The sequence below is a fragment of the Clinocottus analis genome, unplaced genomic scaffold (assembly GCF_023055335.1).
Source record: "Clinocottus analis isolate CAN_PGR_092001 unplaced genomic scaffold, fCliAna1.0.p SCAF_3, whole genome shotgun sequence".
Lineage (NCBI taxonomy): Eukaryota > Metazoa > Chordata > Actinopteri > Perciformes > Cottidae > Clinocottus > Clinocottus analis.
The window spans coordinates 17,567,815-17,594,560 of NW_027176042.1; the positions used below are offsets into that span (position 1 = coordinate 17,567,815).

The following is a 26,746-nucleotide window of genomic DNA, read 5'->3' on the forward strand; positions in this document are numbered from 1 at the left end:
TGAAAGGAGATAACAGGACTGTTTCTCAGCAGCTACAGAAGTACTGCATGCACTAAATCCCACGCTATAAACAAACCAACCAACGCACACGTGTACAAACAAACACACACATTTTGCATCTGTTTTTTTTTTTTACCATTCTTGTCATAGTTATATTTCTGCATATTTCGGCTACAGTTTCACATATGAATGACCTTGCCAGACTATCTTCAGTTTTAGGTACAATGACTGTCAGACAAACAGAACAATACGACTGAAAGTAAACTCTCAAACATTTAGAGCTCAGTCTCCAACCATTGGGCCTTTCAGAGGAATGTATGTTTTCTCTGTGGTTTTTATTCATTAACAGCAAAATTGATTAAAATAACAATGTCCGTTCACATTCAACGGAAGGTTTCTTTAGGTTATACGAACACACTCAACTTTTATGATAGTGTACAGTTTCTCAATGTCCTTTTTGACCCTTCGAAGAAAGTCAAACTTAACAGCTGCTGGAGACTCTCAGCGTGAAGTCTTGTGAAGAGGAACAAAGAGAGAAAGCGTAAAGAAAATAATGTGATGAAGTGCTTCATGCATGTCTGATTAGCCTCAATAAAAATAGAACATTACAGCCCACAATGTAACGTAACGTAAAAGTGTAGCATATCAACGGTATTAATAAAATGGTAACTACACGGGACAAATCGATGGAGGGAATTAAAGAGTAAAACATATTCAAATGTAGAGAACTTTATAATTATTAATATGGTATACATGTAATGTTCAATACAATGTTCAAAACATTATGATAAGATACTAAAGAACAGTAATGTAGTTTTTGAATCCACATGACAATCAAAACTGATGTTAAAGAAGAGCAGACACAGTTGTGAAGCTGTTCCCTCTTTTCAAGCGTGTGTGCGCTCCCGATGTATAAAGGCCTCACATCTGTTGGTCCACTGTCTCTATCAGTTAATTAAAGAAGTACTTTAAGTCTGATTTATCACTATCTCCCCTCCGTGAAACACAAAATGTGTAACTCTCTTATGTACTTCTTCCCTTGTGCTTCCCAGTACACCATTAGTACCACAAAATATCCACACTGTAGCGTTGCTGAGCGTTGCTGATTTTCTTAAAAGAATCACAGAGAAGTCAGAGTGAGAGACTCTGCTCAGAAGATACGGATATCTCCCAAAGCAAACACACACACACACACACACACACACACAGTCCGTCTATTGTCACCCTTGGCTCTCTCACCCTGACTGGCTGATCAGGTGTTCAATGGGAGAGTTTGAGGGCGCCGTGACTGTCGTCATGTGTGTGCAGGCAGTCAATCAACTTATCTGCTCAGATAAGTTCGAATGCACCCAAGGGACACGGTATACAAGTGATACCGCTGTAATTTGGGGTCAAAGGTCAAAAACCTCCTTGTCGGATGGAGCGAGCTGTGAGTCAGAGGAATAAGACAGGGCTACATCAGCTGATAACCTACAGTAACCTTTGGTTTATGTCTCTGTCGGAGCACATATAGACCTCTTTAGATGAATCAGGACAATCAGGGCTTTGGTTTCAATCTGAGGAGCTTCATGAAGAACCGGAGGATTACTCATTAATATTGGAACGGCAGCTGCACGGCTACAAGCATTTTCATTCAATGACAAAACGCTTCCAAAACATTCAAAGCAAACATCGAAACAAATTCTTCACATTCAGCAACTGCTATAAATTATAAATAGCTACATTAATTTATAGCAAACACAAATAAAACGTTAAAATAGAGCAAATGGTAAATACTGTATGTAGATATATATTTCTTTCAAACTAGAACTAGCAGTATAAAAATAGTTGCTACACAATTCTTTTTTTCCACTTTGCCATGCTTTTGGTTTTCATGACAATGACTGAACATCTCACAGACGATCCCTGACAGGCCGTTTTTTGTATGGATGACTTACAGTTTAAGAGTCTCTCTACTATGACAGAATCAGTCTTAAAAAAAAAACCTCAAATCAATTGTTTTTGACTCTCCTGGCAGCTCAGATGAAGCTGCCTTGCAGACTAGTTGTAACCAGTGCAGTGGGCCAACGGTCAGACATACAACAGAATATTTGCGTGAATTATGTTTCGATCAATTTCCTCACTTAGCACAATGGTGCCTCCTGTGCTTGGTGAGAACGTGGCATTAAATTAGTCATCCTGAAGCTCTGAAAATGACACGGCCTTCACCAAAAGTGTGATCTATAACTTGTCGGGCTATATATAGATATCAGGGTTAATTGGGTGACTATTTATCTAGTGTATGTATCTGAAAGACATCCTCAAAGGGTTCCAAAATACAAAACTGTTGAGTTAAAGACTTTACTGTATGCTATATATAAACTTAATTTTCTTAACTTTGTTTATTTTAAGAAATGGTTAAATGTGTGAAATTGTCTTGTGTCTAAGTTAAGGCTCGGCCGAGTTTCAACTGTGGCAGGTGTGCGTGTCTGTATTTTAGTTTAGTGTGTGTTCTGTGGGTGGATCAACCTGCGTGAAAAAACATTATGGACTATATTGTTACTATGACTACTGACACTGCTTTAAAAAAAAAATTGAAATAAGCCTGATAGCACTGCAGTATATTTTCAGACAGTCTCACTTACACGATCCTGCTGCTGTATAAACTCACTAGGACACCAAATGTGTATTAATGCACAGCTGAAAATGGTCCCCAATAAATTTACTGTTTACTCCTGTTTAAAAAAGAAAAGCCTTTTTTTTTTAAAGAAATTACAGAGCCTTTTGGTAAAAAAAAACAACTAAACAATATATCCAAGGCCTTTACTTCTTCAGTTTGCTTGGGTACCACAGGCAGGCTGGGGAAGTCGAAAAATACAGAGTTACCTTTTTATACCTTGTTATTTTTGGTATTCCATAAGATTTGTCCACAACAACAAACAGATAACAATAATGCCAGCCTCATCCTTTAAACACATTTTTTCTTGAAGACAACTGAATTCCCCATTTACATTGACTTTTATTTTAGACTGAAACATTTCATGGTAAAGTGGACTCACTCGCTCCCTCACTAGTATTTTATGTATCGAAGACCAACGTTAAAAATGAACATGCACAATCAAAACGTTAGGTGAGCTAAGTGATCTTGAGGTTCGCTGTTGAGTTATCAGATCCCTACGCCTGTTAAATAACAGCAATAGTAATCAAGACGTAGCTTATTGTTGATTGTACTGTTCCCTTTTTGTTTACCGACACCCTCACTGAGACAAACAGCACCCCCTAGTGGTTACCTTCAGCGCTGTACCTCCTCTTCCACACCATCATGGGGGAGAGTGTGCAGCAATAAGGTGTAAGCTGCCAAGTCAAACATTTGAGATGCAGTGCATGCCATGGATCTTACTGATACCAACACACACCCCACATCAGTGTAAAGGAAGGAGACGAGATTGAAGAGGAGCAAGCAGGGGAAGGAAAGGGGACACCGGAGAGATCGGGGTCTGTTTACAGCAGGTGAGGATAAGAGAGGAAGGAGAGGAGGCAGGGAGGACAGTGATCAGCTGCATGCAGATTTACAGAGGAGGCCTCAGGAAAAAACGTCTGCCTGGAAAGAGAGAGAGAGAGAGAGAGAGAGAGAGAGAGAGAGAGAGAGAGAGAGAGAGAGAGAGAGAGAGAGAGAGAGAGAGAGAGAGAGAGAGAGAGAGAGAGAGAGAGAGTAAAAGTAGCAGTCAGATACCTGTGTGAGTAACAGGGAGAACGAAAGAGCAAACAGTGAGTCATGGCAACATTGCCAGAAGGAACTTGTCTAGAATAATTGTATTTCTGGTGTCTTCACTAGGAGTTGTTTTGGGGAACTGCATGTCGTAGTCCGGAGACACATTCATACTTCATAGCATGCTAAAGTCACAAGTACTGTGCAAAACTAGTTCTGCAAATTAGGACGAAGGTTTCCAAATGAATTTGCTGTTGTCCCTTTGACAAGTGGTGCTGAATAATATTCACTTGAATACATGAAAAAGACTGAAATGTGTGACAGCTAAATTATTGGGATGAAGTAAAAGCCCAGATGCACTGACCTTTTAATTCCTCTTTCTCTTATATGTATTTCCAAGGGGAGTATTTTTTATAATATTCTGTAATCTGTGACCCTCGCTGGGACTCATGAGAGAGTGAGTTAAAAGAGCGTGTGGTGCTGATCCGAGACAGATGCCGTTTGTTTTGTATTTTTCTGCAAAGTGTCTCAGTGTACTCTGTGAGTTTTGGTATTTTTAGTGTTGGGCCCCGCAAAAGAAAACAAAGCTGTCCCTGGCAGCTGGCAGTGATCGCTGCACAGCACCTGAGGGCCGTAACCCAATAAACTCTAAAGTCATCGTGATGTTTCGTAAGACAAGGTCTGCACCCAAACTAATATACTTAAGAGTCTATTTAATATACCGAAGATAAATTACCTGCTAAATGTGTTTGGATTGGAAAAGGATTGGGAGCCACAAACTTCAGTTACATTTACTTGTGAGAATTGATGCTGCGATTTTTTTGTGTGGAAACGGTGCTTGTAAAACGCCTTCAGGATGCAGGAATTAAAATGATGTACACATGTGAATCTATATGCAATCACTGACATTTAATCCTGCCATTTGAGGCAAACCTTTCAAACAATTCATGTGTAGACGTTCAGTATTGAAGAGCATCTTTAAAAGCATATTTTTTTGAAAAAGCATACAAATTGTTGTCATTAGAATTGCAAGTTTACTCAATGTTACAAAAACCTTCAGGTGTATAGAAAATGTGGTTATTTGTTAATTTGAGACCTTACGTTCAATACAAATAGAAGTATTGAACAGATCAGGTGGATTTTTTAGACGTTCTGTCAAAACAATAATGGACAGATTCAGAGGAGTAAAGCTTTGACGGACTGCTCTTTGGCACATGATTCGTTAACCTGTGTTCTGTAACACACACACAAAAGCGTTGTTTTCCTGTGTTCTTACCTGCCCAGGACTATTAGCTGGCTGAGGCCTCAGGCTGCAGGCTGTAGAGTTTGGCCGGGTCCTGATTGTCACAGACGTCAGTTCTGGGCACAGAATTTACATTCAGACACGTGCTATCCAACGGACTATTATCAAAGGCGGCCGCAGAACCGTCACCAGCAGCAGCAGCAGCAGCAGCAGCGGGAGCGAGGACAGCGACAAGAGGGCAGCGATGGAGCAGAAAGACACAGCAGTGAGGGAAGCAAATCAGTAATCTTACAGTAATTGGTCTGTAAATACAGGGGAAACGGCGCATGCAAGGTGAGGTGGCAATGACAACCTTCAACCTCTTCTACGCCCATCATTTACTTTTATCAAACATGCTAGAGACGGTTGAAGTATGCCCTGTGATAGACTGGCGACTTGTCCAGGGTGAACCCTGCCTTCACCCAATGACAGCTGGGATCGGCTCCAGCGCTCCCGACCCTAAACAGGATAAGCGGTTAGGATAATGGATGGATGGATGCTAGCGTATTTCATTTATTCACCCGGCTCTATTTCTGACATTAATTCTGAATTTGACAGCTGATTATCTCCTATTTAAAGTAAATATTTCCGGACCTTCAGTTGAAGCCCATCATCAAAGAGTCCCAAATGACATACAAAATATTACACAAGTTACACGCTAGAGGTCAATTCTGCTCATGAATGACAACATGGAAGCCTGCAGTAAGACGACAACAAACATGGGGGGGGGGGGGGGGGAGTTGCATTCTTCAAAGAGAGGGCCGTAGTCTTACCTGTTGTCATTGATATCGGTGGTGTTTCCTGCGAACAGAGAGAGGTGCATAAGGAGGCAGGCAGGTGCACGTGAGAGGGTCGGTGGTGTGTAAATTAGGGAAGAAGTGTGTTCATCACAGACACAGATGGGTTTAATTGAAACATCCCAAAGCGATTGGAGATCGATGGCTTTAAAACAAGCAGCTGCTTATTGTGTTGGTTCTCAAACAAGAAGCCATCATACACAAATGACTGGATACTGTGTGTGTGTGTGTGTGTGTGTGTGTGTGTGTGTGTGTGTGTGTGTGTGTGTGTGTGTGTGTGTGTGTGTGTGTGTGTGTGTGTGTGTGTGTCAGTCGTTTTAAAAAGACAGATTGCTTCATACTGGTCTTTTGACTCAATCTGCTCAAAGAAGATGCAACAGAATGTTTTCTCAGTGGTGAAATAACATATGCAATGAAAAGTAAACATTAATTTCATGCTGTTTAAACCATTGAACAATGTGGTTGTTATTCTGGAGAGGATTTTATTTGCCTGACTGCTAGCGCTTGCTTGTCGGGAAAATGTAAACATGAGTAATTGTCCGGTGTTTGAACAAACCACCAATTCTCACTTTCATACATACGGACACGACTAATAATATCAAAGTCCTACAAATTTTAAATAAGGTCCTCCCACCAATAGAGCTTTAATACATTAAAGCACAACAGATCATAGTTATAATCTGTGGATTGTCATTTTAAAGGTGTTTTGATGGCAAGTGCAATATCAAAAGTCCTCCTCCTTGCAGCTACTGTAGAACTGCAACTCTATGTTGTTGGCTTTCCTTGAAACTACCTTGACACAAAATATTCACCTGGCTTTTTATATGACATAACACATTGATACCCAGATCAATCAAATCAAACTGTTTCAACAGTTGATCAATTTCCAAAAACAAGTCTGTGCATTTATTCATTGTTATTCATGAAAGAAAGCTTACTTAATTTATGTGCTTCAACTTGATGAGCTTGCTATAATCAAGGAGCCTTGCATGACTGGATTATAAGGCTGCTCAATTTAATCTCTTTGAAAAAGGTATGGCGGCTAATGAAAAGCTTATCCTAACAGGAACTGCCAAGGCGACACCTCAATAGATATTTGAGTTATATGTCTAGCAGAGCTTTTTGGCTTTAAGTTTTAAACTTTCCCATAAGCTCTTATTGAAATGCAGAACACCGAGTAGAATCATATCTCAGAGGGAAAATTACGAGTGAGGGACCAGAAGAAAATGTCCCTGCAAGTTTGACTTCATAATACACAGAATCACAAACACATCCTTTCCATAAAAAACGCCATTTGTGCACTTTGGGTAAGAATACTAAATCAAATTCAATTCAATTCAATTAAATGAAAACATAATAAAATAAATGTAAAGAAGTTGGACACTTTTTTATATATCTTATGAGACGAGTCAAAGCATCTGAACAGCTGTGTGTATGTGAGTATTTTTATGCCAAAAAGAGACAAATGTCCCGTGTTTTCTCAGCATGTTCTTGTTGGCAGCGATAAAAACCCTCTAAAACGGCATTATGGGAAGCAATAACTAACACAAGCTTAATTCAATTCTTGAAGGGCTCTCCAGATAACATCTCTAATAACTGTACCATCACAGCAGATTGATATATATTGGCTCTGACCCAGTTTGCAGCTTTTATTGATATTTCTGGAGAATCAAGAAGGCTCGGTGTTGTTACACAACTCTACAACGGCCATCACTGGGTCAGAGGCTGAGGTGGGCACTCAGCCTGTCTGGCTGGTTATCTGTCTGGCTGAGTAATGACACAGCAAGCCTAATCTATCTCCTCAAGAGTCGTCTGCTTCTGATGAGAGCAGACACACACACACACACACACACACACAAACATGGAGGTGCAGAAAAGCCTCAGGAGGCAGCAGCAGTATCCTCCTATCCTTAGTGAATTCCTGAAAATGATTGGACATTTTATCCAAAGACAGTTAACCTTTTCCTCGCACACCAACGGATTGCAGTTTAGATGCCGACTATGAGCCCATTACAAGAAGATGAAAGAAAGAGAAAAAAAAGACACACAACGCGCTGAATTGTTATCATGGCAGCAAGGCAATTACTGTAAACAGCCACCACTTTATATGAGTATAACACAACAGTCAAACAAAAAGGCTGGTGTGATTGCATAATGGCAACCACTAAAAAAATAACATCTCATTATTTTAAATGCCATCATCTGAACGGGGCTCACCATTCTCTGAATCGAGCAGCTCCGCGGTGCTCTTGTCTGCTCGGCTCGGTTCAGCTCGAAGCCTAAAAAAGAAGCAAGAGGCATTCATGTAAATGTACCAGTGGGATTCATGAATCAAAATATTGATCTTTAGATAAAGATATTAATAAAAAACGTGAATTATAAGTGTACCAAAGTGGTCACTCAGCCACTAAATGAAATCATTGTCAAAACTGGAACAAGGACACACCAAACTGTAAAAAGCTGCAATGTAAAAAGCTTGAAAAACGTTTGACAAAATAATTCTTACTCCACTTTCTACTGGAGCTGTTTCTGGAGCGTTCACTGCGTTTTACAGTCCAACGGATTGTTGTTATGACAACTGCACTTGTACACACTTCTGGACAAAACTAGTTGGTGGACTTTAAGGTTAGTAGTCCAAACTGTAATGTACAAGGATTGTGTTTTACTCACACGTTGTCCTGAACGTCGTTGTCTTGTGAATCCTTGTTTTGGGAGTCAAGGTGTTTGGTGGGGCTGTTCTGGTTGGAGTCGGCCTCGGGTGACCCGGGCTCGCCCTCTGGTGCTGCAGGAGCAGCAGGAGCAGCAGGAGCAGCAGGAGCAGCAGGAGCAGCAGGAGCAGCAGGAGCGGCTGCTTGGTGGTTGTTGATGTTGTGGGAATCAGCTTTGCTGAAGGCAACGGGGTGATCGCTGTGGCCTCGGACGAAGAAGGGGTTGGTGGGAGAGCTCGGTGGGTAGTGGCCGGCACGCACAGGCTTGGCTGTTAGCGATGAAACAGAATGGATTTATTGACCAAGCCATTCGTCCAGAAAAGACAAAAACATCATATTTATCGGTAGACTGCCCACAAGGGATACTGCTACACAGTTGTCTGTCGCACAAAATAATACATTTAAATGTGACTGATGTACTGGGGATATGTCAAAGTGAACCTTTTAAAACATTTTCATTTTGCTGCTACAGCATATAAATATTTGTTCTGTGTTTTTTTTTGGTTTAGTCTCCTCCATTGATTTGACAGAATCGCGTTCTGGTATCCAGATGGAGAACTTTCCATACAGCCAATCAAACCTTGCATAAAGCAGTAACGTCACCTTTCTATCAACCAACTACACAACACAAGTCTGATCAAACTCATCACATGAACACAGTCTTGTCCTACACCACTGAAGACCTCCTGTCAGCGCATGACACGCAGACTGCAGCACAAAGTTTGTGTACTTTGTCTTTCGCTCACTGCGGTATAACAGCGTCACTCTGGCAGCCTGCCAGCTGCTGTCAATCAAACCCGACACACCTCACCAGCTGAGAGGAAAGAAGCATTTCTATTTCCCCAAAGACTTTTAGTCTTCCTTTGAATAATGAATGAAACCTCTTAACGATACATAAAAAACACTTTTTTTTCAAAAAGAAATGGCAGAATGTAATATAATTTATTCCCAGTTGCTTTAGTATAATCCTCAAATAGAAATCCTTTTTCTAAAAACACTCAAATCAATAGCTAATTTCTCTTACAGTCGTCTCTCAATTATTTTGCACAGAATTTAAACGTATGAGTGCTATTGGGTGGAGTAAGTCTTCGTGATTAAAATGGATTACATTGCTTTTTAAATAAATTATATTTCTGTCAGAAGAGCTCGCTGCGTATATTCTTATACAAAAATATTCCAACCAACCATCATGCAAAAATGTTAACATATAACCCTTATGTATTATTATACATATTGTCACAATTTATAGAAAAACTCATGACGCATGTTGTTGGATTCAGTTATCACACATCTGAATGTGTTTCACAGTGGTCTCTCTCTGGTACTTCCTGTTTCTGAATATAGAACAAGACTGGTGCAGAAAACTCCTCTCACATCTCACTCATGCATGAGGAGGTGAATATGTGGTGTTCTGGTTGAGGGGAAGGAAGGAGATGACAGATGCTGCAAATCCAACAATGAATGTTGCCCGTGGTGAAAATCACACAGCGGAGACATGAAAGGGCCGAAAGATTCTTTTCAAGGTGTCGTACAAAGACAAAGAATAAGATGAAGTGCTGCAGCCAGAGTGTTGACATGTGCAACCTCAGCAGTACGTCGGTGGAGAGGTTTGACATCTTACATTGTTTGATTTCTAAAATAGTTTCTATCGTAATTTAAATGAATCATACCAGTTTATTGAGCCATGTATCTCCATTCTACTTTTTTGTTTTTCATTTAACGTTACTGTTAGAATAACATTCATAAAAGACAAACTGTAATTTGACTCTTTGTAAACTATAACAGAAGGAATTGCGGACATGAAAACAGTTGCGTGTGATTTGATTGTAGACTCAATTAGATTAGATTACATTTAATATGATTGTGGATTTAATTGGATTTGGATTCAGCGTGATTGCACAGACCCTAAACTACGGAGAAATGGAAATGCAGTTGTGAGAATTATAAGAAAGTGATTAATGTCCTCGACAGGAATGTAATCGTAACTCTGGAATATTAGATGTTAATACCCACGGATCAAATGTTAAAGGCTGGATTCAATGGATCCCTACCTACCAGCAGATTAGAGGAGACTTTTATCAGATTGCATAGCTTTTACTGAAATAACAAACGCAACAACATGTAATGTATGTCGATTGCTGCTGATGGCCGTTGATGAATCTGTGAATGAGGTGCGTGTGTTACCTATCTGTGCAGCATGGGTCCGTCGGAAGGGATTGCGAGTCCTCATCACATCTTTGATACGCTCCACCTCTTGCTGGTAGTGATGGCGGTCCTTCATGGCGCCTTCCTTCGCCTCCTTCAGCGCACCCTCCAGTGCCTTGACTCTCTCTGCTGTAGACCGAAGACGTTTCTCCAGTTTTGGAAGCTCACAGCGAAGATCTGCATTGTCACGTACCAGCTGTTACACACACGCACACGCACACACAAACACAGCAACATATACAGTAAGCCCAGGGATAAACTGTACATCTCAGTATACCTTTAAATGAAAAAAAGATTAAAATTATATATAAAATCGGTAATGTTTTCTCTAAAAATAATCTAAATAAACTAAAATGGATGTATGAAGAACTTGTGTTGCTTAAACTTTGCGCTTTTTGATTAAGAATGTGTTTTTCCTCTTTTCTGATATCATTTGTTGAACGCCTTCCATCCTCCTGTTTTTCGATGTGAGGGATCCAACCTGTCGTGCCGAGAACTCTGCTTTAAAGGCTCGAGGCCGGTATGGCCAGTGAGTAGAGTAACACAACAATGGAAGTAGCAAAGCGACCAGAAGCCTTGAACCGAAACGTTGTTGACAGTTAAAGCCAAATAGGTGCAGCGGGGTGAGACAGAGGATTGTCCAAGTGTGACCTGATGGGAAATTGTCTGTGACAAAGACGAGGCTGCCGTTTAGTTAAATATTGACTTACTCAAATTTAAGGCTAGCTCACCGGAAAAACTTTATTCTAGACATTTGGGTTTGACTGCAGCCACTGGGGCGCTCCTGTCAATGTTCCTGTTGCACATGACGGGAACGCCCACACAAGTTATTAGTTTAAGTAGAAGAGGAGCACCTCCACCCACAGGACAGTTTGGAAAATAATGTACGTCTCTACCCTCCGACGCCATTAAAGAGCAGAGCTATTAGGGGTGATAATATTCTTCAGTCAGTCAACGGAAAAAAAGAGTAAAAAGTAGGATATGCTTTAACCCTTCAGGGTCTTAGGCCTTTTTCTCGATTTTACATAATTTCTTAAATTCACCTTTTAAAGGTAAATTTTAATCTAAAATTGCTGAACAATTTCAGCTCTCTGTATAATGATGCACCTATGTAATAAGGAAAAAGTGTAAAGAGAAGATATGACTCTAAAGCTGAAAAAATGTAATCTTGATTTCGGAAATTGTGAAAACATAACTTTACTCATGTGGATGAACTGTTTTGGAAGCAAAATCATGTTATTTGTTCAAATTGCTGCTCACAGCAGTGAGGAAAGAAAATGGGGGGGAAAAAAGCATTGACCGAGCACCTTAAACACAGCTACGTGATCGTGCAAAGTAATCCCCATCCTGCAGGGATACTGAGTACAAGACCAGCGGGTGGAGCAAAAAGTTATCTAACAGGCCAAGGATTCAGGAGTTCAATAGACCCACAGGAGGTTTGGCGGTACTAGTTTATTGTTTGGTGGTGAGTCAAAGTTTCTAAATGGAAGAGAAAAAGAAGAAAAAAAATGGAGGCAAGATTTCTACAGGAGGGAAAGTGATGAGCGAGTTGTGAGTATGTTCAGATGGATAGACAGGCGAACATTACAGGGGCAGAGAAACTCAGCCAAAGCTCCAGCACAGTCTCCGCTGCCTGTCTTTGGGAGTCTTATCACTTTCCACTGGGAATTTTCTCTGATTTATGACCATGACTTTCATCTTCTGTTCCCACAGTATCAGCAGGTGGTGGATGGGATTCCCAGCAGCCACTTTAGGATTGGTTTTCTGCCTGGCACTGCTGCAGTGCAGCTCTCAACAATCTGCCAGCAGGAATAGATGTGCCAATCTGCGCAACATTTTGCACATAAACACTCCACTCCATAAACAGTCCACTGCTGTAGTTCATTTAGTAATATTAAAGAAAGATGAGAAGTGTGTGTGGGTTTATGTCGCATCATTTTGGGCACAAGAGAGTTGAGAGTTTGTGCGTATCAGGTAGAGATGTGAAGAGAAAGACTGAGCGTGTTTGTGTGCACCTGTATGATTAATTCACTTGTGTTTATCGAATCTAAGTAACTACTTTATGCTGGATGGCTTCATTTTCCCAAAGGCAGCGTGGTTTAACACCCCCTGCTTTGTTTTCAAGGAGACTTTCAGTGAGTAAAATGATTGATGGTGCTTGCACTATTTTTGCCCAGAGGGGATGACAAACATCATTAACTGCTCTGTATTTTAATTTGGCTGGTTCATATTGTCCTTCGCTTATATTCTATCCAAGAAGGTGTTTCTTGTTCACAGCTGTGTCACGGCACATTCAAAATCAAACTTACAGGCTGAGGAAAAATGTCTAATTTTTTGAAGAACACGTGGACGGGTAAAAATGTAATCAGTATTACATTATTATCCTTCACGATGATTTATCGATTTAAATCTGCTGTTCATTGTTACCTGTTTGTGAACTTTTGTAAGCTGGTCGAGGTTGTTTTCAAGAAAGGAAATCTTCTGTTTCTGGGTGATGTAACCTCCACTGTCATCAAGCTCCATCTGTGCGCTCTGTTCACAGAAACGGTACAGATCTTTTAGCGTTGAAAAAACAACTCCATAGCAAATACTATAGTTCCCCAAAAAAAAATCAGTTTATGTGAATCCACATGAACTCAAGCTTAAATATTAAAGCCTGTTATGTATTTAAGTTGGGTCTGGCTTACTTTTCTAACTCGAGTCGTGAGGTCTTGAACAAAAAGCCTGCGAAGGTTGTGCAGGGTGTAGAGTTCTCGAGCCTTCAGCACAAAGGGAGAAAGGAAATAGTGCAGTCAAAGCAGTTAAGAGTATTTAGTGGCTCAGTGGCCTTTGAGGAGCCAAGTGAATCGTGACAGTAAATAATGACTTACAACAGTCTCCTCCAGGCCTTTGAGGTCCCTCTTTGACTGCTCATGTCGCTCATGGAGAAATCTATGGTCAGACAGATAGATAGTAAACGCTTTAACACTTTCTATGATGCCAATGTCTATAATGCATTATAAAACATAGGAACATCATGGGAACATTGTCAAATGTATTTGTACTTATAACTCATCTTAAAACCATATTTAAATGCATTATAATATTCTAGTGTATTACACCTTTGGGAATTATAATACACTATGACCCCTGCAAAAAAGAGACAGTTGAGACTGTTATGAAGCATTACGATACTTGACCTTATAAGTCATTATAAAATGATGTATAATATGTTAGCTGTTTATAATGCATTTCAGACATAGGTATAGAAAGTGTTTTAGAAGATTCAAAATGAACTTCTCTTTACCTCAAATGAGTACTACTTTCTTATAAGAATATTTCATGAATAAAGAACAAACACAATTATAGACTGTCTGCTTCACTCGTGGGCTGTTGCCCATCTGCCATCATCTGATGCAATATGCTGCAAAGGTCAGTGCAGAAAAAGGCCTATTAGCCACCAGCTGCTACCTTATCCCTAGCTCAACTCCATAATGGAGATGCAAAGACGTTTACATAGAAAGACAGAAACCAAGACAGACAGAGGCAAAGAGAGGATTAAAGGGGTAAGCATCCGGATATTTTTAACCATAAACCTGTTGACTGTATAACGCCGCAGGGAGAGACGTATACTGAAAATAGAATGACAGAGCTGCAGAGTAAGAGGAAAACAAACGGACTCAGGGAACACAAATGACGATGTGAATCAAAAGAGGCAGCTCGTCCCGGGGCCTCCATATGGGGAAGTGTTTGAAAGCTGGCCAGGACAGTAAAGCAGAGACTCACGTCAGATCCTCCAGCTGCCGGCTCTTGTGATGCTCTTGGCTCCTGAGATGTTCAAAGTCGCAGTGCAGTTGCTCCAACTCCAGCTGCTGCTTCTGGTTACAACTGTAAAGGTGAAAAGAGCTCACTTAGTTCAATGGAAAGTTTCAAAATATACTAGAAGAAAGTTTAAGACGTTAGCATGTGCGTGCACACCTATACATGCCACTGCATGTTCTATCAATTTTAACCATTTTTGATTTTACCCTTCTTTTCTGATGCTTGACTCTCAGAAGAACATTTATTGTACACCAGCTTTTCCGGCTCTGCTTCAAAGATCTTAAGGGTCACACTGCTCCCCGCTACAGATGATTTCTGCCCCACTCCACTGACCCACAGACATCCCTCCATCCATCCATTTCAAAGCTGCTTATCCAAATCAGGCCATGCTAGCAGGACAAGGAGAGTAGCCACAAATGTATTTTCATTCAGAAATTGTCTGCAGCTGCTCCGTAGGTGTTATTAGACACTCCTTGGTTAGGTGGGAAACATACTTTGGTTCCTTAAGAAGAGGCTCGGCCCTGCAGGCTGCTCCTTTACGGTCATGCCTGCTACCGAGCATCTTCACAAGGAGGCACTTGAAAGGGCATTTTTTTCAAGGAGCCCACACAAGCCTAGTGGCTCCTCACATTGTGGTTCTGCAGCAGCTTGACTCTAAAGTCTCCACAAGCTGCAGTTTCCTAATGTGACCACCCACACATATTGAATTCAGTCCCTCTTGCAGCCTGGGTGGGGCTTAGAGAAGGAGAGCCTTTTGAGAACTCAACTACTGAGACCTTGTATCCCAAATGTTGGCATTTTCACACTGCTTACAGGGGTAGAATTGAATTTCAGATTTGATGCCACAGACAGCTCACAGAGTGGGTAAGCTGTCTGCGTCTGGAACCATATACAAACTGCATTATATTGAGCCAAACAGTCGGGTCCCAAAGATAAAAGTAAAAATACCTATTTATGCCTGAAATGTAATGCTAAAGTGGATCCCTAATTGAGAAAGCATGCTTCAGTATATCAGAGAAGTTGAAGAATCACGTAGCACTGACTCAGTTAAGTCATCGATGATCTCCTGCTTCTCATTGATCTCGTCTCGCAGGAGCCCAAGCTGTTTGCTGTGCGACACCCGGTGTGACTCCATCTGGTGCTCCAGAGCTCTCTGAGGTACAAGCAACAAGAGTGCGTGAGAGACAGACATGTAGAGGTGGGAGCCAATGGAAATCTCAATACCTAAATGAGAGAGGGGATCGAATTACACACACCAAGCCACATGGGCAATTTACACACACACACACACACACACACTCGGTTGTGTCACACACTGCCACTGAGTTTGAAGCGTAGACCGAAGATGGACGACGCGTCCCCACTTCATTCCATTGTACAGAGGTGAAGCCAAAATATTCCACATGAGTCTGCAGTAGTAAGTGGGGGGTTGGAGCCGTGGTATCGAGGCCCCGCCCACACATCCACTCAAAGCAACCGCAAGCCGAGCAAGGCCACAGCTTGTGAGCGAGAGGGAATCACACCTATAGAATCAAAAAACTATTTAAAGTCAAACTAGTTTGACAAATTTGCACTTGAACACACATCAGCATGATAGGAACTACATAAAATAAAATGACTAATAATTATTGAATTAATTTAGTTTTGCCCTTCGTGCCATCCACTTACATGGAGGGGCGGGATTTATGACCTGTGCTGCAGCCACCAGGAGTCGGTTAAGATGTTTCGGCTTCACTTTTTGAGAGCGGTCACGTCGTCTATCTTTATATAGAGTGTATGGTATGAAGTGAGACAAAGCTATGAAAGTGGTGTGCCACACAAACACACACACTGAAATGCATAAATAAACTTATGAACATGTGCACAAATACACAGGCAGATAATTCCAAACAACAAACAGATGTATTCAGCAGCTGAAAACTGCATGTGTTGCATGACGCAATCTCTAATTTTTCCAGATTATATTGTGCTCACATGGTGCATTTTCCTAAACAAAGTTGTGTTTAATTAAAACACCTACGTACAGAAAACCATAAGGCCTAGTAGTCAGAAAGAACACGAAATAAAATGATTTCCCAAATTCTTACACTATTTATTAAAAAAAGAAACAAAAATGGATCAATTCATGAGACATTCATGATCTGATGTACAAGCATAGACACAGTATGCGCACTGCGCACACATGAATGCGTACTCATGGAGGCAGACGAACGCATCACATCTGCAGTTAGCGGAGAGCTGAGGCGCTGTGAGAAAAGGTCATTACACCTTGTTGTCCTCACTGTAGTCATGGTTACCTTTATATCACAGGAATCCTGGGCAGACGATTGATTCTCCCCGCTGGTCACCTTTGCCATTGTCTCTGCAACAAAACACACACACACATTTAAGAGCAACCAAGACAGAGAAATAGAAAAGAGAAAGCAGGCAGATGAAAGACAGTGATGAAGATGAACAAGGTGACAGTCGCCTGACTTCAGCGCCGCAGTACCGCTGCTTCATGTCGACAGCAAGGTCAGCGTGATCCAAGTCATGTGTAATGACGGGTGTAATGATATATATTATAGAAAGAGACATGTGGTGGTACACTGATCGGATGCTAACTCATCGGGCTGCGTGATCAACATGACCTGCAGCTCTTTGTGTTTATCTACTTCTGTCGTGACTCAAAGACCTCGTGGCTCAAGCGTTGATTAGGGCCAGAATCGATTCACCTGCCCTTAAATCCACCGAGCAACTCCTTTGGAATAATGACTTACATTGCCTTTGGGCTGATTTGTAAATTGCATCAGTGTGGGGATATTTGCAGTCGGATGGATTTCGCACAAATTCCAAATGTACGATTAATCTATTCGAGCTGGTGCTATGAAAGGTTTTTGGAGCTGAAGCGGTTCATCAGTGTTTACCCTTGCTTTTTCTTGACAGGACAAAAAGGCTCCTGGCACCGACCACAACTCTCCACTGATGCCAGTACAATTAATGTAATCATCACTTCCTCAAAGTGCCGGTTCGGTGGAGCCCAAACGCAGTGACACATCTGCTGTTTTTTATGTTTCACTTTGTCTAGACATGATTTTGTGTCTTCAAAACATGACAGTTTTCTTTGACTTTGGCATCTCAAGTTAGCAATTAAGTGAGATTAACGATGTAGCGCAGTATACATATTGTCCTTCATTGTGCAGTGGGCAAGAAGCACCTCATTATTTATCACTTCAATCCCTTTCGAACCGTGTCATCTTAAAAACCTGTGCTTCTACGGGATACATGTAAACCTGCAGTGTTTTGGGATTTATTGAACAATTTTGAACAGTTTAGAGTAGATTTGCACCTTGAACCTTGAACTGTGTCTGATTTATCAACCACAAATCTGTTGTTTTGCTTGTCTGACCATATTCGTATTTTCCTACTTCATCTTAAACATTTCTTGGTTTGTTATTTCGATCACGTAGATAAAACATCTCAACCTGAGCCTGGAGGCAAAGACATTTATATTACAGCTCGTACAAGGTACATATATTTTATATGTGCTGCATCGACTGTTTATTCAATATTGATCTTTAAACCCCAGATTTGGCTAGATTGTTAGATTCCACCTCAAACACTTGGCTCATGTACTCTTACAAATAGGCTGCTTCCCCAACCAGACTGTGTATTTTAACATCTCTAAATATTTCAGTACTCCTACTCTTGTACAGTACATCAATTGCCACTTTAGTAACACTAGCAACACGGCTACGTAGATTGCAGAGTCGGTTATTTAATCCAGCACTTTGGTCAAGAATAAAATATCTAAATATTGGTTGGATTGCCATTAAATTAGTGCACACATTCATTTCCCCTTAGAGTTAATACTAATCCCTTTCCTTTTGAACTAGCTTCATTATCAGGTTAACATTATAATTTGTACAGTTTTTTCGTTTGAGAACAAATAATCTGCAAAAACCAACAGTGTAACCAATACCATCTGGTGTAAAATAATTTGTGGTTAGTGCTCATCAGTAAATGTTAGCATACTAACAGATTAAGCTAGGATGGTGAACATGGTTTGCCTGCTAAACATAAGCATGTTAGCACTGTCATTGTAGGCATGTTAGCATGTTTAAATTAGCGGTCAGCTCAAAGCACTTCTGTGCTAAATTAAAACCTAAAATGGCTGGAGGCCTTTAGCCTTGTTGGTTGACTCGAGAAGGCTACTGTTGTACTTAAATTATTATAGTTTTTTTTTGTTTCACTATAATAATATGTAACATTAGTCTACCTCGAGCTTGGAGTTTGGCCAGCTCCTCGGTCAGAGAGTCGTAGCTGTCCTCCAGCTTCCTCTTCTTCAGCTCCACATTCTGCATGTAGTCCGTTACAGAGCGGATCTTTGCCTCGTGCTGAAAGTCAGAGGACATCGTCTCCTTATACTGATGAGCAAAGGACCTCGCTTATTTAGGATGAAATTGACTTTTTACTCACTGTGAAATGGTTATAATCTATATTTAATATATGCTGTATGGCCTATATTATCTATTGAGGAATTTAACTTAACTGTGAAACGCTTTATAATTGAAAACACTGAGAGCGTGGTATCACACTATAATATAGAATATATCATGTACCTTAATATTTGACTATTTTTCACATAGGTCTGGTGTATTATTTTTTTAAGCTATTCATTACTGCCGTGGAGGCAGATGACCTGTGATATTTACCTGTGACAGCCAACATGAACACATTTGGCAGGTGTTAATTTCATCCTCAGCTAATAATAGTTAATCTCAGAACATGATGCATTCAAGCAGCCACACAAAACATGCAATCCTTTAGAAAATCAGGACAGTTTGTACACTGAAAGCTTCTAATGTGTCGTTGCCACCAACAGTTGAGAGACATTTCGAGCACACTGCTTGTCATCATAGTGATTAATTTCAAACAAAGGCCCACGTAAGTATTTGTGATGTTAATTAGTCTGATGATGAATGGAAATGTCAATCTCTCATCTGTGATTAGAATAAATATGTTCCACTGGGAGGTTTCAGTGTATATTAATCATATTTTTCCACATCAACACTAACATGTCCTGCAAGATTGACAGATTTACCATATTTTTTCTTTTTAGTCCCTGACCTGTGAAACGAGGAGGTGACATGAGGACAGCTCTCTACCCGTCTCCTCCATCTTGCGGTGACACTCCATCTGAAGGTTTTCCAGGTAGCGGCAGCGCTTCACCATGGACCTCACCTCTGACTTTATCTTACTGATGTAGAGGCGGGCCACTGTGAACTCCCCCTCGATCGCACCGGTGATCTCCATGGGCTGCAGAAAAATGAGGGAGAGAGGAGGAGAGACCGTTAATAGAGTAGTGGAGACTTTTAGTTAAGATTGAGCGAGGACGATTTAAAGTCGGCTAGGAAGTTAAAGAAGGGAGGGAGGCATCTTAGAGACTTTTTCTGACATTTTGTTGGGACATCCATTAGATTTATAGCATCATTTAGCAGATGCCTTGAGTCAGATACTCAACAGCGAGAATGTATCAGTGGATATGCCCATTACCTATCCCCAGGTGTAATATTAACATCTTGATATTGAAATGAAATGCAAATACTGACTATAATGCATAATGCATGGGCCTGCAGCTGGAACTCAGCCACAAACACACAAAAATGTGTTTTAAATGCTCAAATTCCCACAGATGCTGAACATGTTAAATTAGAGAGAAACATGTATATAAATATGTACGCAACATTTTAAATGTTGCACTCTGTCTTAAGTTTTAAAGTTTCACACAGAGCACGTATAATAAAGCATAACTGTATTTACGTATGAATATATATTTGACATTGCTGTCCAGTTGGAACATTTAAACCCTTATCTGTTTTTGCTTTCTTTGTTTTATTTTACTTACAGACTGCATGTCTGAGCCAGGCACTCCCTATATTGTTATTTACAGAATTCATTTGGAGATTTAGTTCATAATTGGACACGTGAGTGGACCTAAATATGTTACAAGACAATGGTTTTCAATTGTTTTTAAGTGATGTTCATCAACAAACTACCCTCTTGAGTACAAGTCACTTTGGTTGGGAAGGTGTTTGGTACACATTTCACGCACAAATTGAAAATATTTGGGTTTTTGCATAGTAAACTGAACCAAAACTAAACTATACTAAATACAAAAACAACATATATAAATTTTGAGGAGCTGTAGGCAGAAAGCTTCATGGAGTCAATCAGCTAGTGCTGGGCTACTACTTAAACAACCATTGCCCCATGGGAAGAATTTAAGTGTAAATTTGATAAGATCTGGATGAACACTTTTTTAAATAAGATTTTAAAAGTATGCATTTGATCTCAGCTATGTCATTTAGCCTGGAAAGAGCCACATGCGCTGATTACAGAAGTCTGTGTAAGACATATATGCGCTTGAAATACTTACTTTAAGATAAGGATGGTTAATTGCATCGTTTGTATCCAAATAGTTAAATGTTTCTTCTCACTTTGATTGTGGGGGAATATTTAAATTCATATATTTGGGTAGAGAAGTTAAAACAGTAAGAAATACAGTATTAAAAACTACATTCACTTGTTCAGTTTCATCTTTTGTCAGACGCGATGTGTTTCGTTTTAGACATCTGTAGGAAGTGCTTCAAGTGGATACAATGTCTCCGAGTCTGCATTTTGCTTTTCACTCACCAACTTGATGTCCTTGTTTCCGACGATGGTGCTGAACTCCCCCAGGTCCCTCATCAGACCGCTGAGGATCTCAGTGATGCGTTTCCTTTGGTGGTTGCTCACATCCTTGATACGAGACAGCTCCGTCTCTAAAGCCATGAGCTGAGCCTGTTAGAGAAGAAGAATGAAATGAGGAAGTGAAGACAGAGGAAGATGAGAGAGGAGTTCAGAAAAAAGATGGGAACACCAGGAGAGAACATTTTGTAGGAGATGATTGCGACAAGGGGAGGCTTGAGAGTATTTTAACCTGCAAACACACACACACACATCTGCGAGACCCACAACCCTGAACTTATTCTCATCCAAGAAATCTGAGTAGCAAAAACTGAACAGCCACTAAATTACAAATCAATAACCTACTGAGATATAGACTGATGGCATCGGCCCTGGCTGAAAGGATCTGGCAGAGTGAACGATGGAGCTCAATTTCGTGCAGCAGGCAGCTGTACCATTGGAGGCGCAATGGCTCGACATGATGAAACCATTTGGGTTCAATCAATAACTCTACAGTTGAAAATTAAGAGAAAGCATAGTTAACTATCCACCACCAGTAACATTAACTCCTTTATTAGCCTCTCCATCTTCATCTCCCTCATTAACTTCAAGCCATCTGATCATTTTCCAGGTCACTTCCCATGTTAAACATTAACTCAGCCCAAAAGGTAGTAGGTAATTAACTGAAATCAATCCATTGATGAGTAAGTAAAAGCCAAAGAGGTGAATGAAAAATGTTCATTCTCGTTGAAAAAACACCGATGAAGAGATTTGGAAGAGAAGAGTTGATTTGTTGAATGATGAATGGAATGAATCATAATGATAGAAAGGGGCTTAAGATGAAAGAAGGTGCTTAAAAGGACCAGATGAATGGCAGCGACAGTGAACGATGGCATGGCCTCCTGCAGAAGAAGAGAGGAGCCTCCACTGAAAGCAAGATGAAGGCAGCGGAAGAGAAAGTGGGGTAAGGACAGTGATGAATCTACTCCATTGCACCATTTTTCTAGGTCAATGCCGCTCCAATTCTACTGTAGATGTGGGAAAAAAATGTAATCGGCAACACTGCACATTAGCATAACAGCTGGGGTGCAAAAAATAGAGAATTTGTAATAAAGAGTCAGGGGGGATGGAGCTGGAAAAGGCCATGTGAGGCCAGGATGAGGGAAAGTCTGGGTGGTTTCTTGTATTCAGTTTCACAATTTGTCAGATGGCCAAGCTCTTAGAAGACATTGTGTGAGGTAAGAAGGCAGGGTGGAACAGGCCCAAACATCTAGAGAGAAGACATACTAAGTTATATGACTGAGGAAAGAAGGAGGATTCAGCTGGCTTTAGCACACTAAACTGGGCGGTGAGTGGTTACATTGTCAGCTCCTTTTATCAATTTCTGGACGAGCTTCACAAAGCGACAGAGAGGGAGGAGAGGATGCTGTGGCGTGTAAAAGGGTGAATGAAATATTAAAGATGTTTCAAGAAGGTGAATAATGGTCCTCTCTGTCAACTGTGTCAGTCACAATGACTTTATTAACGAGTGGCCAGATCGGACATTTGTCTCTTTTTGTCCATGCATTAAGGTCCAGTCCAATACAAACACACTGGAAGTAGATTTGTACTATGTCAAAACTGCTTCACTGATGTTTTTCCATATTTCAAAGCCCCTCAAAACTTTATTTTCAGGGGCTTAAATTGAATATTTCTCAAAACCTGTATTGACTCTATTCATGACCAAGTAAGCAAAAATCAAAGTTGAAGAAGTCTAAAAGATTTATATTTAAATGTTACTAAACTCAGAATGGTACATGGAAGTACTGTATATACAACTGAGCCCCGTCCACTTGAAACCAGTACACAGACCACTTGACGTCAAAATGGAAAACATCTTAAATAATTAAAAATTCAATTTTTTAAGACTTTTCAAAGCCTAAACAACTGACATGAATATGTCTGGTGCTATACATAGTCACTGAAAGGATTGTTTTAGACAAGTGGAATACCATTAATTACTGATTTCACAGGCTTTTGCACATAAACTATGTCAGATTTAATCAACCGCAATGTATTCTTTGTCAACACTGAATGCTGTCCTAATGTGAACAAGCTAATCAGTGAAAATCACGGCTTTAGAGTGAGTTTATGCCATTGCTTTGAAAAACGACCTCAAAAGTCAGACTTCGACAGAAATCTAGTTTTTAACTGCTTATTTATAGTCATAGTGCAAAACAACCAGCCACGGCTTATGCAATTGACTGAGTCTGAGAGCAAATTTCGGATCAAACTAAAGAAATGCCAGTGATTTGAACAATTGTGAATTTATGTAAAGTTGTTGATTAATGTCCGGAGTGAGTTTCCCTCTTTCCTCCCTTTATAGACGTATATTTCTTTCCAATGCTTTTAGTTTTCTTAGATTCATCTATTCATGTCTGCTGGCTGCACAATTAATCTAAATGTTCTCTCTTATCTTTCCTTTCACGCCGCTCTCTTATTTCTCATCATCTCTCAAATTGCATTTTGAGCCAATAGTTCCACATATTCTTGAAAGGCAGAGAATTAAATGGATAGATGGATAGATTCTGTCATACCTAAAAGCTTTTCCTTTTCTGTTTGAGATGTGTGTGTGTGTATGTATGTGTGTATATATATATATATATATATATATATATATATATATATATATATATATATATATATATATATATATATACCACAGCACATTATGTCCATGCCTGTATTAACTAATCCTTCTCTGTCGCTGCCTTTTGGCCGCCATTTTTACAGTATCACAGATATTTTTTCACCTCTACATCAAGAAACTGAACCTTCAAACAGCAACACCCACCATTTTTTTTGCGAGCTCTTCAGCCAGCAGTTTGTTCTGCACGCTCTTCTCCTCGACATCCAGACTCTTCTGGTCGTAGTTGACTGCCAACTCCTCCAGGGCCTGAAGGACCTCGTTCACCTCGGACTTAGCGGATCTATTCTCTGTCTGCAGCCTGCCGAGCTCTGACTGCACCCTCTCGCTGTTGCCCCTGGATGATGCCAGCAGCTGGTGGACACAGAGGTTTAACAACTTCATATGAATTGTAAATAGAGAAAGATTTGATTTAAAAACAGCTTTCAGTACAACAAGCAGCATCTATATTATTCACAAGGCAGAGATGCTGGGTTTTAATAAAACATAATTGTGACATTTTTTATCTTGGTAATAACAAATACGCCTGCGTACACACTCTGATACAAAAAAGACAGCTGTGATTTAACAGATAAAACACATTTTAAATATTCATTTGAGACTATCACTTGAAGCTGTAAAAGCTGACATAATTTCGCCGTTGTAGTGCTTTTTTGTGTGTGCACTGCTGCAGCCCACTGTGGGCCATTTTACTAGATGGATGTCATTAAATGTAGATATTGTTCTTCCCAGGGTGCCTGCATGTTTGAACTGTAGCATTCAGCTTCTGTTTGGCCAAACTAATGTAAAAGCATGTTACTGTACACAAAGTTATGGCTGGGTAGTTGCCATCACGTCAACTCAACCCACAGCAGGCTCATTCTGGGATATGAATGAACCAATTTTGCGAATGTGGAGTCTTTTACTTGGCAGTGCACTCCATGCTGAATCTTGGTTCAGGCTGTAGCTCCACTGTTATGAATGCTGTAAATACTGTTTGTAATTGCATTTTAATAGAGTCCTTTAATTGCTGTTCCTCCCACAAGTAGCATATAGACAAACCTTTATACTGTAGCTTTATGTGAATAAAGGCCTGCAACACATGTTTTATTCAGTAAAAGGTCTCTAAATGCACACAGATGGTGGAGTCATGCTCAGCCACAGCGTTCAAGATCACATATTAAATAATTAGCAAGCTTTTGTTTGATTGCTTAAAAGCTACACAGTTAGCCATGCCGGCTAAAATAGGCAATAATGGTCTTTCCTTTCACGCACATCATGGTTCAATCCATCACCAATCTTTGTATTGATCCTTCCTGCCACTCATTCATGTCTGAGCAACCACTGAAACCATCCATCCATGTTCATGCGCTTATCTGGGTTCAGGTCACGGCGGCAGCAGGCCCAGCAGGCTGACCCAGACTTCCCTCTCACCCGCAACATTTCCCAGCTCATTCTGGGGGATCCGGAGGTGTTCCCAGGCCAGCTGGGAGATATCTCAGTTCAAGGACCAGCAGGCTCAGGAACAGCTTCTTCCCCTCAGCTGTCACCTCACTAAACTCTGCACCACAGTGACAGCCCTCATCCCCGGCATTCCGTCCCCACACACACACACACACACACACACACACACACACACACACACACACACACACACACACACACACACACACACACACACACACAGATACTTGAGCTCCTTTGCTTGCGGTAGGCACTCCGTCCCTACCTGGAGGGAGTAATTCACCGGTTTCCGGCAGAGCACCAAGACCTCAGATTTGGAGGTTGTTTACTCTCATCCCCGCCGCTTCACACTCGGCCGCAAATCTCCCTATTGAATACTGAAGGTCACGGACCGAGGAAGCCAAAAGGACCACATCATCCGAGAACAGCAGAGAGGACCCGAGAACCCCGAACCTGATGTTCTCCACCCCCCGGCTGTGCAGAGTAATCCTGTCCGTGAAATTCACAAATAGGATCGGCGATAAAGGGCAGCGCTGGCCAACACCCACTGGGAACGGGTCTGACTTATTGCGCAGAATACACAAACAGCTCCTACTGCAGGCGTACAGAGACCCGATAGCCCGTTGCAACGGGTCCAGCACCCCATACTTCCGCAACACCCCACCACAAAAAAAAACGCACAGGGACCCGGTTGGAAACCTTGTCCAAGTCTACAAAGCACTGGAGACTGGTTGGGCAGAGCTCCAGGACCCCTCCAGTAGTCTTGCCAGGGTAAATCCGCACTGTTCGTCTTTAATCTGAGGTTTGAAAAACCCATTCTATGCTAAACTGCTGTTAACATGCAAATACACTTACAATTACACAATAACGCTTTATTTTCTTTAAGTGCTTTCTGGCACCTGAAAAGTGTTTTCTCCTCCGTCGCAAGGGCGAGGGAATGAACCTCTCTCGGCTGACTTCTATTCAAAGGGTGGTATAGATTATCACAAGCAGCCGACTGTGAGCTGATTAACCAAACTGATAAATGGATGTAAAACCAAATTATTTTACCTCCTCCTGGTCAAGCATCTGCTCCTTCAGTTTTTCCACCATCTGGCTCTGGTGGTTGATCTCATCGTCCTTCAGAGGCAAAGAGAATAGAAACAGTACATTTACAGTGTTATGTAAGGGACAAACTTATAAATTACAGATACATTGTACATTGCCATTGTGTATTTTAGGTTCCATGTCCAATAACAACTATATGTTTTGAGCTTGCACTCTCTGCGTAAACGGGAGATATGGCGTCGGCGGAAAAAACATGAGTAGAGTAGAACCATGGACAAAAGCACAGATTATTATTATGTGTTAAACACAACTTAAAAAAAACTAGGGGTGGGCAAATTAGCGCATTAAAAAAGGCGTTAACTTGACCATCGCAAAAAGGTG

General features: G+C 40.8%; 1 protein-coding gene across 1 annotated transcript in view; it reads right to left on the reverse strand.

The window, feature by feature from the left end:
* Nucleotides 1-26,746, reverse strand: part of kif5ab (kinesin family member 5A, b) — a 56,606-nt gene continuing 29,860 nt past the window's right edge. Inside the window, exons 13-29 of the mRNA XM_068594103.1 lie at nucleotides 26,369-26,437; nucleotides 24,023-24,229; nucleotides 21,157-21,303; nucleotides 19,591-19,779; nucleotides 18,740-18,857; nucleotides 16,779-16,843; nucleotides 15,525-15,634; nucleotides 14,446-14,547; nucleotides 13,551-13,611; nucleotides 13,368-13,439; nucleotides 13,108-13,212; nucleotides 10,660-10,876; nucleotides 8,438-8,744; nucleotides 7,985-8,046; nucleotides 5,744-5,771; nucleotides 4,965-5,089; nucleotides 1-3,580 (exon numbers count right to left, since the gene is read on the reverse strand). Of these exons, the coding sequence (XP_068450204.1) occupies nucleotides 4,978-5,089; nucleotides 5,744-5,771; nucleotides 7,985-8,046; nucleotides 8,438-8,744; nucleotides 10,660-10,876; nucleotides 13,108-13,212; nucleotides 13,368-13,439; nucleotides 13,551-13,611; nucleotides 14,446-14,547; nucleotides 15,525-15,634; nucleotides 16,779-16,843; nucleotides 18,740-18,857; nucleotides 19,591-19,779; nucleotides 21,157-21,303; nucleotides 24,023-24,229; nucleotides 26,369-26,437 (1,971 nt within the window). The 3' untranslated portion in view covers nucleotides 1-3,580; nucleotides 4,965-4,977. The remainder of the gene's footprint in view (nucleotides 3,581-4,964; nucleotides 5,090-5,743; nucleotides 5,772-7,984; nucleotides 8,047-8,437; nucleotides 8,745-10,659; nucleotides 10,877-13,107; nucleotides 13,213-13,367; nucleotides 13,440-13,550; nucleotides 13,612-14,445; nucleotides 14,548-15,524; nucleotides 15,635-16,778; nucleotides 16,844-18,739; nucleotides 18,858-19,590; nucleotides 19,780-21,156; nucleotides 21,304-24,022; nucleotides 24,230-26,368; nucleotides 26,438-26,746) is intronic.